Source organism: Erpetoichthys calabaricus, chromosome 6 (assembly GCF_900747795.2).
Source record: "Erpetoichthys calabaricus chromosome 6, fErpCal1.3, whole genome shotgun sequence".
NCBI lineage: Eukaryota > Metazoa > Chordata > Cladistia > Polypteriformes > Polypteridae > Erpetoichthys > Erpetoichthys calabaricus.
The window spans coordinates 105,859,737-105,876,095 of NC_041399.2; the positions used below are offsets into that span (position 1 = coordinate 105,859,737).

Here is a 16,359-nt window from a genome sequence, read left to right on the forward strand (position 1 = left end):
CAGTATAGAAAAGCATAAAAGAAAATGTTTGAGTAAGTCCATTTCCCAAACCAAGTTTTTGATGTTTTAAGAACCTTCCTGTCCCAAGCTGTAAACTGGTTTGGCAATTTCTAGTCCCATGGCATCTCCTTCTGTTTGCAGGTTATAAAGTAATCAATGCAGCCTGAGGAACAGGCATGTCTTCCTTTCCCAAGCTGTAATCCAATTTAGTCCTAGGTACCCATCGCTGAACATGTTATAAAATGATCACCACAGCTTGAGGCATCTCTTGGATTTTCTGCTCCATTTAAACAAATGTTACTGTGATTGATAGTGGTATAATTTAGGAAAACCAAATGCTTTGATGTCCTACCTTCTTAAGTGTTGCATTTATCCTGTCCATTTGAGCAAAATATTTGTTTTAAAATGATACAATTTGTTAACTGTCCTTCTAAGATTAGGTTAATTTTTGTTCGTGTGAACAAAAAATAAAATTCACAACACTACAAGCTCTCAAATGGGATTAACATTAAAGCTCATGCTAAAACTCAGAAAATACTGACCCCCGCCATCTATGACTAGATTAATGGCACTCTTCACATTTGCTCCAGGCTCACTTTAAAAAAACTCCATAGTTGGTCTATCACTGGAAAAACCTATGCGTTTTTCTTTGACTGGATGGTGATAATGTAGACTTTTCATATATTGCGGAGTACAGAGTAAAGATAAATCATGAATAAATGTTTAAAGACAATCTTTAGTCTTCAATTTCATTGAATTTTTTGATTATATCAGTACAGGCAGTTAATTTCACAGGCCTAAATTAAACATATCTATGTTTATCGGACTGTCTCAATATAATAATAATTTTATTGTCTCCGTCACCATAAGCTCTCTCAGGCTGGCAGTGTAAATAGTGAGAAACCCCAATACAATTCAGTAAATATCAGAGTTGAACTTTGATTTATTTTCTTCTTCATTCATGTGACACAGATTCAGTCTTTTTATAATTCAGTGAATCTTTTTCTGCTCTGATCTTAAATTTTCTAAAACGTAGCAACTCAAGGCTACATGTACTAAGATAGTCTTGCAGTCAGACATAAGTGACCAGATCTCATTCTTGACATCCTAAAATTGTCAAAACACAGTTTTACATCAAATCCCTTTACATCTCACCATCTCTAATATCCATCTCATGCCCAATGCAGCCATGTTAATGCAGCCCACTCTTGATGGGATTAACCACCGTGGGATTGATCATCTCTGAATATACTGTAAGGAATGCAGGAGCTCTAAGTGGATTTTGTTAACGTTAGAGTGTTAGTAGTAACACTTCATAGACAGGGAAGAAAGTGTCTGTGCTTGAAGCAGTGTTCAACACTTACATGGGACAGTACTGAGGGAACCACAGAAAAGTAGAATACAATGTCAGGGCTTTTTTTTTTTCCTCCATATCACATTTCTCCAAGTGAGAGAAGTCATGTTTGTCAAGTAGTACATGCAGGTTTTGAATAGCTCTCTATTTAATCTGATAGCCTGACATATAATTTACAGTGATGGTGAAAGTACAATCATTATCTTACCACAAAGCCCTCATAAATGAACGTTAACTTTAGTTCCCTGAAATACACTGACTGGATTAAGAAAATTACAAATTTCAGCAAAATCAAAAATTAAAGATTAGCTTTAAACATTTACCCACGATTCTGGTTTACCATTTCCCAGCAAAAGGATGCAAAGAATGCAATATCACCATCCAATCAATGCACGATACAGTTTTTCCAGTGAGAGACTATGAAGAATTTTTATAGTGTGTCAGAAGCAAATGTGAAGAATGAAATCAATCAAGGTGGTGGCAAACAACAGAAGATATTTGCAGAGTTTTAACACAATTTTTAATGTAAGCCCAGGTGAGAGATGTTTTTATATTGAATTAAATCAGCCTTTAGCAATTTAGTCCTGATGCTGTTGTAACAATTATATATATTTTCAACATTTTTTTTTTTATCAAACCATCTATTGGAGCCATTTAAGTCCAGTAAAAGGGAAAAGGGGGCAAGAGTCTATCTACTTGGTATCTAACAGAAGGCATGTTTCATTCTGTACTTCGCTCAGCATGCTACAAGTCTTGTTCAGCCTCACATCGACTTTCATTGGGACCACATAAAAGGTCAATAAGAGAAAAAAAAGAAGCATTCACAATATTACGCGTAGAAGGAAAGAGCCAACAACTCTTTAGTGCATATGCATGTCTTTGTGGAAGTGACAGAAAAAACTACTTTCCACACAGAGAACTTGCAAACTAGCCCAGTAAAAGCACTAATTTGACCGTTTCAAAACGATACAAGTCTAAATAGTATTCAACTTAAATTCTGTTCTAAGCCTTGAATCGGGTTTGAACACAAGTCTTTACTAGTAACACGCCATTTCAACCTTTCACTTATTCACCTGGATGTTTTTCAAACTAGTGAAGTCACACTGCTGAAAATTTCTGAAATGATCAGTAGCAGTGCACTGCAGGCTATACACTTCACAATAATTTGCCATTCCCCATTTATTTTCACAGGCTACATTCTCTATGCTTTCCTTTTTGCTGTAAGCATTACTCATTTTTGTATTATTTATTGCTACTACTACATAATTTATCAGTGTCACTTCCCTATATCACTGCATCAGTCAGTGTCACCCTATAGTAAAAATTTTGAAGGGAAAACAAATAAGCGTAGTGTTACAGTGGACAATTGACCAAAAATAAGAAAAATTGATGTTGACTTGGACATTCTTTTGCTCTGTGTACACCTTCACTAAACAACTAATTGGGCTGATACTGCACCTTACATATTTATACTCTGAAGGCTTCATCATACTGCTTTTCCCATGGATGCCCCAAAGAGCAAAAAGAAAAAAAAAACAGGAAATAACAAAACAAAACATGGCAGCATTAAGAATGTACAAATGCATGAATGGTAATTTGCAGAAAGACTTCAGTAACAACAAATAAGATTTATTTTCATTCTCTACAAAGAGTCAAGATTGTGCCCAGGTTCAGAGTGGGAGTGAAAAGCATGGTCAGCATTTTTTATGGATATGTCACGTGTATACAAGTTTGACTTCAATGGTCACCACAAAAAAACTGTCAATATTAAGTACAGAGCATGTGCTAACCAGTTGAATTACATTTCTGCATTTGATCATTGCGGGTATTTTTTTTTTTGGGTAATTCTGGGCTCCTACATCTTGTGATGTAGACCTGAATTAATCATATACTGTATTTCAATGTTTTACTGTTTTTATTTTCAAATTTAGTGTTTGACAACTTCCCACTCAGCCGACCTCATTCATACGACTTGGGGCTGGAGGCCTAGCCTTTGTAAGGAGGATTAATCAGACAGATTGATAATTCTCTGTGAATGTTCCAGAGGCCCTACATGCACCACGATGAAGATCTTAAGGATGCTAATGACGCTGCTCTTACCTGGATACAGCAGGGGCATGATAAGATATGATGATGAGCCCATGGTCCATACAGAGACACTGGGTTAAGTGTTCACAGTCTGTGTGCAGGCAGTGGAAGTACAAAGACCTCTGAATCCCACCAAACCATCATGTGCAGTAGCAGTCTCTCCCCCAAAATCAAAACTCATCATTACAATGTATTTACACAGTGCAGCCAATTGTTCTATTTGTGAAACGTGCAAAAACAAATTTAGATAAAACTGGTTGTCATTATTTTAGGAGAGTGTTGATGGAAACAAAAAACAAAAAAAGCTGTGTGTAATGTAATCCAGTCACAAATGAAACCCAGTCATCCACTAAAATTTCTAATAAATCACAAATTACCTTGTTGAAGAAACATGCAAACCCAAATATGGGCAATCCTGCAGTTTTGTCTTTTTTTGACTAAAATTTTCTAAAATTAAAGGCAACAGAATAAAAATGACAAGGGTCTCACCTTGTGCATGTGGAGTAGGTAAATTTAGTTGCGGCATGAAGTTGGGGAGAAGAAATGACAAAGTGTCAACAACAACATTTATTTATATAGCACATTTTCATACAAAAAGTAGCTCAAAGTGCTTTACATAATGAAGAAAAATAAAAGACAAAATAAGAAATTAAAATAAGACATTAGTTAACATAGAAAAGTAGTAAGGTCCGATGGCCAGGGTGGACAGAAAAAACCAAAAAAAAAAACTCCAGAAAGCTGGAGGAAAAAAAAATCTGTAGGGGTTCCAGGCCACGAGACCGCCCAGTCCCCTCTGGGCATTCTACCTAACATAAATGAAATAGTCCTCTTTGTAGTTAGGGTTCTCACGGTCAGAGCCCAACTCATACATGCAAAACATACAAAATATGAATGGAGGCTGTTTTGTATGGAATGCAACATGTGATAAAAAAATTAAAATTAAGCATTAGAACAGAAGAGCCTTCATATTCTCATATAGTTCATATGCACATTCGTTAATTTTTACAATTAGTCTTCCATTGTTTGCAGACATATCTTTTGTATCGAGAGAATATGGACTGAATTTTGACTAAATATTAACATAACTGCATGGCTTGAATTTCTTCCAATTGCTTCGAAGACATTCAGTTTAGGTGAATTGTCACTGTTAAACTAGCCTTTGTGTTGGTATGTGTGCATGAATATTCACCATGCGATTGGCTGGCTCCCTGTCCAGATGTTGTGCCTACCTTGCGCCCTGTGATTGCTGAGATAGGCTTCAATAGCAGCCTCACCACCCTGCCCTAGAAGAGCAGGTTTAGAAAAATGAATGGATGAATAATCAGCTTTTCAAATTTTACTTAAAAGTAGTATATTGGATTTACAACTGAAAAAATTAAAATCTACTGTTATTACAAATATATATAATAAATTATTGATTTGCCTGAAGAAGGGGCCTGAGTTGCCTCGAAAGCTTGCAAATTGTAATCTTTTTAGTTAGCCAATAAAAGGTACAATTTTGCTTGACTTTTCACTACAATTATAGAGAGTTCCCAGGTAAAAGTACATGATTTGCTCAAGCTTTGAAAATATGAGGATGCGAATAATCAATCAGCTAACCATTTCCAACTTTGTCTTGTGGTTAGCAAAGCTGATAAGCTAGCATGAATAAGGTCATTAAAAATGATCGAGAGATTGACCTAAGGCTAACAAAAGACCACTATATGTACTTAACGCCAATAAGGAAACTGGCTCGGGGTTTAATGCTGCTCTGAAATGGAAACTGAAAGGCCAAATCTAGTGTGAAGTGTAGGAGTAAGTGAGATGCAGGCTCCAATTGCTTGTGTGTTGGTGGATGACAATTAATGAAGTCAGTGCAATTGTAACCTATCGACAAAACTGCAATCATCATAAACTATTAGAGAGACAAATCTGAACTAACGGATGGAAAGGCAGAGACCATATTCATTAAATGTTATTAACCTGTTAATTATCCACAAATGTACAAATGTGTACTTAAATCTTTCAACATATTTCAACATTTAACAAAATGACCAGTTGATAAAGTTTATTTGGAAGTCTTTTACAAATACCGCTGCTGTTAATGAAAGCATCCAGAATAACTGGTGTCAAGTAGCTAAAGTGGCATTGATAACATTTTAGATTTTGATAGAATTGATTATGTAATAATTTTTGATCAATGAACAGTGTTAATGATAAAATCAATTAAGCATCCTATGGCTTATTTCTTTTTGAACAAATACTGAAATTGTCCCCCAAGGCTATAAAATTACCCATTTTGTAAAATTTTAATTTCCTCTTGGGGATAAATAAATTGGCCGTAGTGTGTGCTTGGTGTGTGGGTGTGTTTGTGTGTGTCCTGCGGTGGGTTGGCACCCTGCCCAGGGTTGGTTCCTGCCTTGTGCCCTGTGTTGGCTGGGATTGGCTCCAGCAGACCCCCGTGACCCGGTGTTCGGATTCAGCGGGTTGGAAAATGGATGGATGGATGAATGGATAAATAAAGAAAAATCGAATCTAATTTGTTGTTGGATAAGAATGAACTCTATTCCCTCCATCAAGAGTGAAATTCAAACCCTGATTTACACATTTCTGTTAACTTTAATTATAGAATAATTGCCAATACTGACATTTTTTAAACAAATAACACTGTACAAAATCAATAGGAATATGGCTTTTTCAGATTTTTGTTGTTGGAAATAAAAAAATCACACTGACATTCATTATCAAGTAAAACTGCTAAAGTACTTGGTAACAGCAGGGGAAAATGTGTTCGGCGTGCCCCCATGTCTGAGCCCTTGAGAGAAACCAAATGGCTAACTAAAGATCGAAGGGTTACCCCAATATATGCAACTCACTGACACACATTGTTTGTAAACTCAGTAGTGCCACACAGCAGTCAGTTTTGGAACTTAACTGTACTTTGAATTAATTTTTAAATATGCATTCTTTCAATCCTATTTAGGGTTTTCCAAAGCCTATTCTGAAAGCCAATTGAAACCCAGCCTTTAGAAAGGACACATGGCACATTTACAGTACACAACATCAAACCATCATGTCTTCATGCTGTGATAATAAAGCAAGAATCTCTGGATATGTGGCAAACTTATAAGCACATACATCCACAAAGAGGCCATGTTATAGTCAGCAATTAGCTCAAAACTCATTTTTATAATGTCGGAAGAAAGAGTACCCAATAAATAACCCACAAAAACTCTCTTTGACAACCATCTTAACATCAAGGCATCCAAAAGATGATGAAAATATTTCACTAAATGACTTCATTTCTTTCTGCTTAATTCTTCACTCTCTACTGTTCATTTTCCTGAGTTCCTACATGTTGAATAAAGGGATGTGAAAAAGTATTTGCCCCTTCCTAATATGCAGATTTTGCATATTTTACAAAATGAATTGTCTCAGACCTTCAGACAAAATGCAAATTAGAGAAAGGGAACTTGAGATACCACACAAAGTTTTAATGCAGTACTTTCTTTATTGAAGGAACAAAGTTATCTATCACACAGAGGAAAAAATCATTGCCCCCATAGTTTCAATACATGGTTGTAGTATACTTAGCAGCAATAGTTGCACCTAAATGCTTCCTAATTTGATATCAATCTTTCACATCACCTTTAATGAATTTAAACCTATTCTTTGCAGAGCTTCTTTAATTCAAACTACCATGTATCAAGTACTTCTCTATAATCACTTTCAGTCCATTGAACAACTTCAATTTTGTTTCTTCTGAGCCATTCAGTAGACTTGCTTTTGTATTTTGGGCCATAATCTTGCTTCATAACCCAATTATGATTCAGCCTTAGGTAACGGACAGATTGGACATTTCTCATATGAATATTCTGAGAAGTGCAGCTTTCATTGCTCCTTTAATAATGGCAAGTTTTTCAGGTCCCAAGGCAGCAAAGCATTCTCATACTAGCAAACTCACCACCCCCAAGTTTTATTGTAAGTATGATGTTCAAATGTTGTATTACCTTTACACCAGAAATTGTGGGAGCTGTGCCATCTAAGTAGTTCTGCTTTTGACTCCTCGTGTGCGTGGAACATTTCAAAAAGCTAAAGAACCAGCCAGGTGTTATTTGCAAATACAAGACGAGAGCAAACGTTTCTCTTAGATAGCAGAGGTTTCTATCTTCTTATCCTCCCATGAATCCTATTTGTACTCGGTTTGCTTTTTATCTTGGAGTTTGCCAGGGCTAGAGAGGTCTGCAGTTCTTCCTAGGACCCACTCAGACTTTCTAAATGAGTTGCTACTGTGTTCTTGCGGTAATTTTGGCAGGCCAAACTTTCCCCACTATCCTCTTACATGGTTTTCATGGCTTTCACTGTACTGATGGGTATCCCGGAAGATAAGAAATGGCTTTAAGTCTTTCCTGATTAGCAAGTTTTTTTTTCCCCTTATATCCTCCGGAATCTCATTTGATCAAGGGACATTGTTCTTCTACAAACCTTGTGGTGGCAACTTAACTCTCATGATGAAAGTCAATGTATAATAAGATTTAGATTAAAGAAGCCTAGCTGCAGTTTTGTTGTGTTCTGTCAGCTCATTCCATTTATCAATAGACTTGGTCTGCTGTTTAAGTAACTAAGGGATCAATTACCTTTTCACATAGGCAATACAGGTATTTGATAACTTACTTAAATATATTAAGCAGCAATTTAGAAATGGTGTTATGTTTATATTAGTTCCCTTTATCTTTGACCTTTTGTCTGAAGACCCGAAGCCATTCGTTGTGACAAATATACAAAAATAGAATATCAGGAGGGTGGAATAGTTTTTCTCAAAATTGTTCACAGCTGTCTTGTTTAAAATACATATACAAGAGTCCTACTAATACATTTTATCATCAGAATAGGAACAATGTAATCAGGTAGTATCATTATACCAAAGCCTATGTGAAAACAAGTTTTAATAGGAGTGCATAGATCATACAGTTTAAAGTTTCTCTGTTTGCTTTCCCTTACCTTGTGGTTTGTGCATCTGAGATTTCTGCTGATAAGTCTTCTGGTATAGCTCTTTATAAAAGCCTGCATCCGGCCTGCTGGTATGTTCCTCGTAACATTCCATTACTAAATCAGGGTGGCTTTGTCCTTGTACCTTGTGACAAACCGTGCATCCTGTCTCCCTGCAAGAGTTTTTCTCCATTTTTTTCTGGGCAGGAAGCTTAGTACAAAGCTCGGACTGTCCTTTTAGTTGGGCTTCCCTTTTTCTGCCATTCATCTTACAAGATCTACAAGACTTCTTTTCATTGTTTGAGTCCTCTTCACCTACACTGTTTTCATCCGTTTCTTCTTCTTCTTCAGTGCTCATAACAGGACTTATGCTTTTTCTTGCTTCCTTTGCAGCTACATTTTTGCAGGAAGTGCATGTCAACTTCGATAGAGCATGAGCACTATGAAGTACCTTTTTGCCCATATTTACATCTTTAATGGCTTTAACCCTTTGGCAATTATGTAGATATAACTTTGACTGACATTGGGCACAGTTTCTTTTCATAATTTTCTCAGTTGCGATTTTCCCAGTTTCATGTAAAATGTGAGAGGACGCTTTGTCTTCCATACATGTTTTTATATCAGTCTCTCCTACATGCAGACATCTTTTTTTCTTACTTGTAAAACTATTTACTGAGGCATGAGAAGCATTAGGACATCCTGAAGCATTTTGTTCTACTGGAAGCTCACCTTTCGGATCAGTTCTCGAAGGCATAGGACACCCTTCTTTTGTCAGTGGTAATTTACTATAGTAATAGATATTGCCAAAATCTGCTAACCAGCAGGATGAGGGAACATAGGGAGCAATAGACTCAACAGACCACTGAGACTCATCTCTTTGTGATTCCAAATGTGTCACAAAGGGCAATTTTAAGATTTTGCAGCACTTCCTTCTACTACAATGCATGGGAGAATCTGGAACTGTTGAGCTCATTCTGTTTTCTGGGACCTTCTCAAGAGAGTGTCTTTTAGAAAAACATTCAGAATCTGGCCCAGTCCCTTTTTCAGTCAGCCAATCTGCTGGTGGATAGTAAGGCATTAGAGTTTCAACAGACCATACAGATTCACTTTGCTTCTGTCCTTCCCTAGTGTGAATACTTTCAAAAGGCAGCCTGAGAATTTTGAATCGAACATTTTTCAGATTTTTAACTAAGCAAATTTCTTTTACTCCCGAATCCCTTTGAATTCCTTTCCCATAGGAAGTGTTCTCCTTCATTATCATTTTGCCATCTTTTTCAGGATTATCACACAGTGCTCTTTGTGGCTGGTCGCATATGGCAGGCAAACTGTCCGACTGTGATGTGCCAAGGAGCAAAATGTCTGGGAAAGTAGGAGTGCATTGCACTTCATTTTGTTCTGGACAAATTGAGTTATGCAATACTCCAACTTCATGAACTGAGGAACTATACAAGGGTATAACACCTTCAGCTGAACTTACAGACCAAACATCACAATGAACCAAGTCATCAGCTCTACTTGGACGTGGTTCAGCTGTGGTCTCACGTGACCGGATGATTTTGAGAGCAGAAGGCATATCTTGACATTCTATGCGCACTTCCTCCTTTTGGAAGAGGTAGCTTCTGGGTGTTGTCATCCTGGTCTTTGAAGTGCCTAATTCATCCTCCCTTCCCTCTTGTCTTGCACTTGGACACTGTGAATTTGTTCCAGAATTAGAAGCTTGAGCTGCTCTTTCTCCTAATCCTGAATCAGATCCTGCACCCTGTTCTAGATCAGTACTTCTTGAATTTTCAGAATCTCTCATTACAGAGCAAGGCTCTGTTTGAACCTCTGAGCTCATCATTTCCCTATGTAGTGTGTTTTGTTGATAGCGAAATCTACGGGCATGGTAAGCCATGGTAGGAGGAATATGTGGAGTAAGAACTCGTCTGTAATCAGCTGGGTACAACTGAGCTTGAGGAACGATGTATCCTGGAATTTCCATGTATGGATTAGGAGGCAAGAATGGGTATCCATAGCCATAACCTGTATTAGGAAGGGATTGGAAATTGAAAAGTTCATTAAGTGAAGCATACAGAGTATAGCCTACCCATTAACTAAAATGTATTTTGATCATTTTAGAGAACGTTTTATTCAGGAGATTTTAAAACATTAAGATTCCTACTACTGCTGCTACTACTACCATTACACCTCACATTAAAGGAGCATTTGGCTTCTCTTTTTCACTACATTAAGTGGGTGGTAACATTTTATATCTTAACTGAGTTTACGGAGAAGTGGCAGACATTTTGCTATATATTTGTTTGGATAAACTAGCTTTGCTTACTTAATGCAATGGTTCTCAAACTCAGTCCTGGTAACCCCAGATGGTTGCAAGTTTTTGTTCCAGTTTTACAATCAGTGAAGTATTTCCCTTTTAGCAAATCTGTGCTTTTCTAGGTGCAAAATTAGTAGTGTGATTTGTACATTTATGTAACTTTCAGAAATTTGTGTTTATGCAGTAGGTATAAATGCTTAATTGTCTTTTGTTGCTCGATTATTACTATGCATTTTTTCAGGGTAGTTTGCTCTTTTTTTTTTAGTTGCAGCCTAATGACAATTAATAACAAGAAGATATCCAGGCAAGTTACACTGAATGCTGAAAGAATGCATCTACTAAGCATCACATTTCAGTGTGCTCTTTAGTAAATAATTGATTAAAAAATTGAAAAAAATGATGTTGATGAAAATCTTAAAGATCAAGTTAAAAAAAAAAAATCAAATGGTGGGTGCGTTTCAGAAGAAAAAAAAACAAACTACTTTGACCCTAAAACTGGAAAATAACAGTCTACTTAATTTCACTATGGTGATCTGGATTAAAGACCATCTTGTCTGGCAGATCCTAGTTTGTGGGGTTCAAAGACCGTCTCTCTGATGTGAATGTAAGTAACGCTGGAGTACCACAAGGAACATTTCAGGCTAGACATATAACACAAGGTCATGTCACTTGCAGAAATTCTCAAATGATTCTGCATGTATGTGGCATATTAACAAGGGGATGAGACAGAGGACAGGAGACAGATTGAGAACTTTGTTTCTTTGGGCAAAAATAATTGTCTACAACTTAACATCAGTAAAACTAAGGAACTGGTTATGGTGTGACGATGCGGGTTCGCTGCATGCTCCCATCTTCTGTCCGGGAGCCCTTGAACCCAACACCGTCGGTAATGTCACCGATGAGCTCGCAGTGAGGCACAACAATGAAACAAGGAGATGGTGTCTAAAAGTGTCAAGTGCTTTTATTATAAATCAAATCAAAACAATATCCCAAATAAAGTGCAGTGCTTCAAATCATTAAATAAATAATCCATAAAACCAGTGCTGAAGTGGAGGTTAAAATCCATTAGAAAAAATCTTTAAAACAACAAGGTTAAAATAACTGCTGGAAGCTATCCTTTTAACAATTCAATGCATCCTTCTACTACTGCTGGCGGCTCCCCTGCTTCTCCCAAACGAACCCCACAACAGGGGAGTCACCCTAGCTGCAGCTGACCTGCACTGCCTGCTTCGGCTGATCGGATCGCCTCACTGACCCCTGGCTCCGGTAGGCTCCTCCAAACAGTGACTTGGGTTCCACAGCAACCAGGGTGCCTACGTTGGGGAATACACATCCCAAGTCCCAACTCCCACTGCCTTCCACGGAAAGTCACCCGCTCTTCAAAATAAACCCAGCAGGAGATACCACTACTATGGCTCCTCGGGTGTCAGCCAAATACCCAGGCTCCCTGCTCAGCTGCACTCGCTTGCTCTCCTGCACTGGCTTTCTCCTGCTGGTGCTGCTTCCTGCCTTCTTGGTTCCTCCACACTCCTGCAACCCCCCCCCCGTAGCTGGCTCGCGTTTCTATTTATGAAGAGGACGTGGCAGTCATGGCAATCAGCAACTCCTGGGAACAATTACAGATGCAAACCGTTTCTCACCTGTGCACTTAGGAGAGAAACGCCCACATCACAAACTCCCTAGGAACCGCTTCGGCCACACACCACCACGCCCCCTCATTAAGCCATGAGTACGGCGATTATTTTAAAAGTGGCCCTTTTAACAGGAGCTTTGGACCCGCTATACCACATTTCCACACCCATAAGCCACCAGTTGCATGGGAAGGCTCCACGCCACTGCCAACCCAGTGCAACTGGCGGCCCAGGTCCACAGCTCGGCCACACTACAACTACACTAAAGCAATAAAAGCACTAAAAATAACCCCACAATTAAGCCACCCCAAGCCCCCTTCGTAAAAACAGGACATTAAAAGAATAAGAACTTTTAAAAGACAAATAAAACAATAAATAAATGTCCATAAAAAGCTCTGTCCTTTAAAAATGTCCTCCTCCGGCTTGGGTCCATGGGTTCTTTAAAAGTTTGGCACCAATCCCGCTTGCTGCTCAGTCCCCAGTTCTTCTGTCCCCACTTCTAGCTCATCCCACCTCTGCCACCAAATGTGACGATGCGGGTTCGACTCCATGCTCTCATCGTCCGTCCGGGAAACACCAATAAGCTTCTATATGGAGGTGGTACATTCCTATTTATTAGATATTCTGTATATGCATTTAATTATTATTCTTGGTGGCTCCGAAATCTGTACTAACCCCTACTTTCTCTGTTCTTTTTCCGTTTTTTTGTGGTGGCAATCTGAGCCACCACCACCACCTGATCAAAGCAATGTGCTGTCCCTACATTGATGGATTGAAGGCCAGAGGTCCACATGAACGTCATCATCTAATTCTTCCATGTGAAGCCAGAGGACCATGAAGACTGACTGAGATCATTGATGTTAGGTAGAATGCCTACAGCAGGTTGGGCAGTCTCGTGGCCTGGGACCCCTGCAGATTGTTTTTTTCTCCAGCCATCTGGAGTTTATTTTTTGTTTTTCCTGTCCTCCCTGGCCATCGAACCTTACTTTTATTCTATATTAATTGCCTAATTTTATTTATATTTGTCTTTTTTTTTTTTTTTGCTTTATCCTGTAAAGCACTTTGAGCTACATCTTTTGTATGAAAATGTGCTATATAAATAAATGTTGTAGTGTGAAGGGCCGGTAACATCACTTTCAAGGGAGGTTCACCAAATCAGCAAGTTGATTAAGAGAAGAGGTACAAGTTGTGGGACCTACTCTTAACTCACTGTAGCAGTGAACAAAATGAAGACAAAATAGAAAGCCCTGTAAACAATGTTGCACATCCTCTCTATGACACACTGTGCTGAATACTATTAACCAACAAACTATTCAACAGATGTGTGTCAAGATATACTATTGGGGGGGGGGGGGGGGTCTATCATACCTCTAGCAATATGCCTTTATAATGCCTCATTGTGATTGCTCTCATCTTTAGTCAAGTCAAAAATTTTATTTTGTAATTTTGTGTATTTGGGAGTTGCTGTTTGTTATATTTTAAAAGTACATTTATGGAACTGCATGTTATGGGAAATAATTTAATACTTGGAGGCATTCGAGCTCATTACTCATTGCTGCCTACACAGAAAAAAAATGTTTGCCCTTGAATCATAAACTCAATTTTGCAGAAGGAGCCATCCACCAGTTTCACGCTAAAGAGATAATTAGTTATAGTTGATAAGGTAAAGGAGAGCAATGTGAAGTGCGTGGTGCCAGCAAATAATGTGAACTTTCTTAAATCTTCAAGACCCTACATTAAATTCTGAGCCTGGTCACCATCTTTGTGGAACTTGTATTTATTTGTTCACAATGGAATTTCCCCTGTGCTATCCCCTGACTATCACCCAAAACCCACACAACTATAGGATGGATTAAGTAACAATAAATAGGCCTAATATGAAGGAGTTATTGGTTGAGTGACTGCATGCTCTAAATTGGCTCCTATCTGTGGTCATTTCTACCTGGATAGTTTGACGAACCTGCAGACCCTATAATGGCAAAAACAGGTATGGAAAAATTGATGCATTTCTAAATGATAAAAACAAAATTAACTTACAATAGACCTAAATATTTAATTAAAGGTGGTAATGTTTGTAAAACTATAGACAAAGCAAACTATCTTTTGTTTTAGGATCACATTACATTTTGTGGTAGACCACCTGGTCCCACTGCAGTTCTTGTGGCAGACCACCTGGAATCACTGCAGTTTGCTTATCAGAAAAAGATTGGAGTGGAGGATGCAATTATCTGTGTGCTCCACATGACTTTTTCTCACCTGGAGAAAGCTGGCAGCACTGTGAGGATTATGCTTTTTGATTTCTCCAGCACCTTCAATACCATCCAGTCATCCCTGTTAAGGGCTAAACCAAGAGACATGAAGGTAGATGAGCCTAAGGTGTACTAGATAATGAAGTCTCTGTTGGGCAGACTGAAGGCGAGATTCAAGGACTGTGTTTCTGATATGGATGTGAGCAACACTAACTAGAGCACCACAAGAAACAATCCTGTCTCCTTTCCTTTTCACTCAGTATACCTCAGACTATAAATATAATACTAGGACATGTCACTTGCAGAAATTCTCAGATGATTCTGCACTACGTATTGATAAAGTGGATGAGACAGAATATTGGAATCAAATGGAAAAATTTGTTTCTTGGTGCAAAAAGAATTGTCTGCATCTTAACATTGGCGAAACCAAGGAACTAGTTATTGACTTTTGACACACCAAAAGCCTCTAAGTCCTGTCAATATTCATGGAGTGGACGTAGAGTTACAAGTACTTGGGGGTCCACATTAATGACAGTTTGGACTGGTCTTACAAAACAGAGGAGCTAGATAAGAACAGTTTCCTTTGGAAACTGTGTTCCTTTATTGTGGAAAGTGACCTCCTTCACATCTATAATTCTGTGATGTCCAGTGCAATTTTCTACATTGTGGTGTTCTGGGATGGTATCACTTCAAGGGTGGACCACCGAATTAACAGGCTAATTAAAGGGCAGACTCAGTTATGGGACATACACTGGACACCCCTGGTGGTAGTAGTAAAGGAGAGAATTAAAACAAAACTGAGTGCCATTATGAACAATTCTGCACATCCTCCCTCTGACACACTAACACCAAGTACTTTCAGCCAGCGAATTATGCAGCAGAAGTGTGTCAAGAAATGCTACTGGGACATATTCATACCAACAGCAATACTTCTGCATAATACCTCACTTTGACAGCCAAGACAGAATTTAATTTTATTTTAATTTTCTTGCTTTATAGTAAATCCAGTGTGTGTTCAGACTGAAGTGCTTGTGTATTTACTTACTTATCTATTTATGCATTTATTTAAACGAGCTTCCACAAAAAGCCACATTTCCTCATGGGGACAAATTAAGTTTTGTCTCTATAAATCACTATAACAGGTTTTAGTTCCCTTTGTATGTTTTAGGGAACTAATCCTAAAATAATTGCTTACTCAACATAGGCAGGTAACCTAGTATGATGCAACAGCTATGCCCAGTGGTAGATGCTTATAAATACATTGCTCTACTTATAAGCAGTCAAACATACCTGAAAAAAATTATCCGATGCCATGATGGGTCAAATCGAATGATTATTTTCAGCATATTTAGTTAGTCTTGAAAAATGTTGTTACAATTTATTTATGCACGGCTTTGATCTGTAAGCATCATTTTTATGTATGAAACATTTAACTTATAAAATAAAGCATGTTAAGTCAACACTAAATACTACTAAACAAAAAAAAAAAAAAAGATTGGCAAACTTAGAATGCTATCAAAGGACGAATTATGAATCATTCTGCTGATCGGAGGACAACTACCTCCATAGGCATCTTACAGATACAGTACTTTCTGACCATCAGCATTAAACAAGCTAATAGCATATCTTTGTGTTTTACTTTTATCTTCCATATTTCACATGGTCTAATACAATTAAAATCCCAGGGAGATTATCACCCATGTTGAACTTTCCACAAATGCAAGTTGTGTAGTGCACCCTTCTCTTTTATAGAGA

General features: G+C 38.0%; 1 protein-coding gene across 1 annotated transcript in view; it reads right to left on the reverse strand.

Annotated features, from left to right (window-relative positions):
• Nucleotides 1-16,359, reverse strand: part of LOC114653481 (bucky ball-like) — a 43,278-nt gene that overhangs the window by 15,262 nt on the left and 11,657 nt on the right. The window contains exon 3 of the mRNA XM_028803830.2: nucleotides 8,423-10,432. Coding sequence (XP_028659663.1) covers nucleotides 8,423-10,432 — 2,010 coding nt within the window. The remainder of the gene's footprint in view (nucleotides 1-8,422; nucleotides 10,433-16,359) is intronic.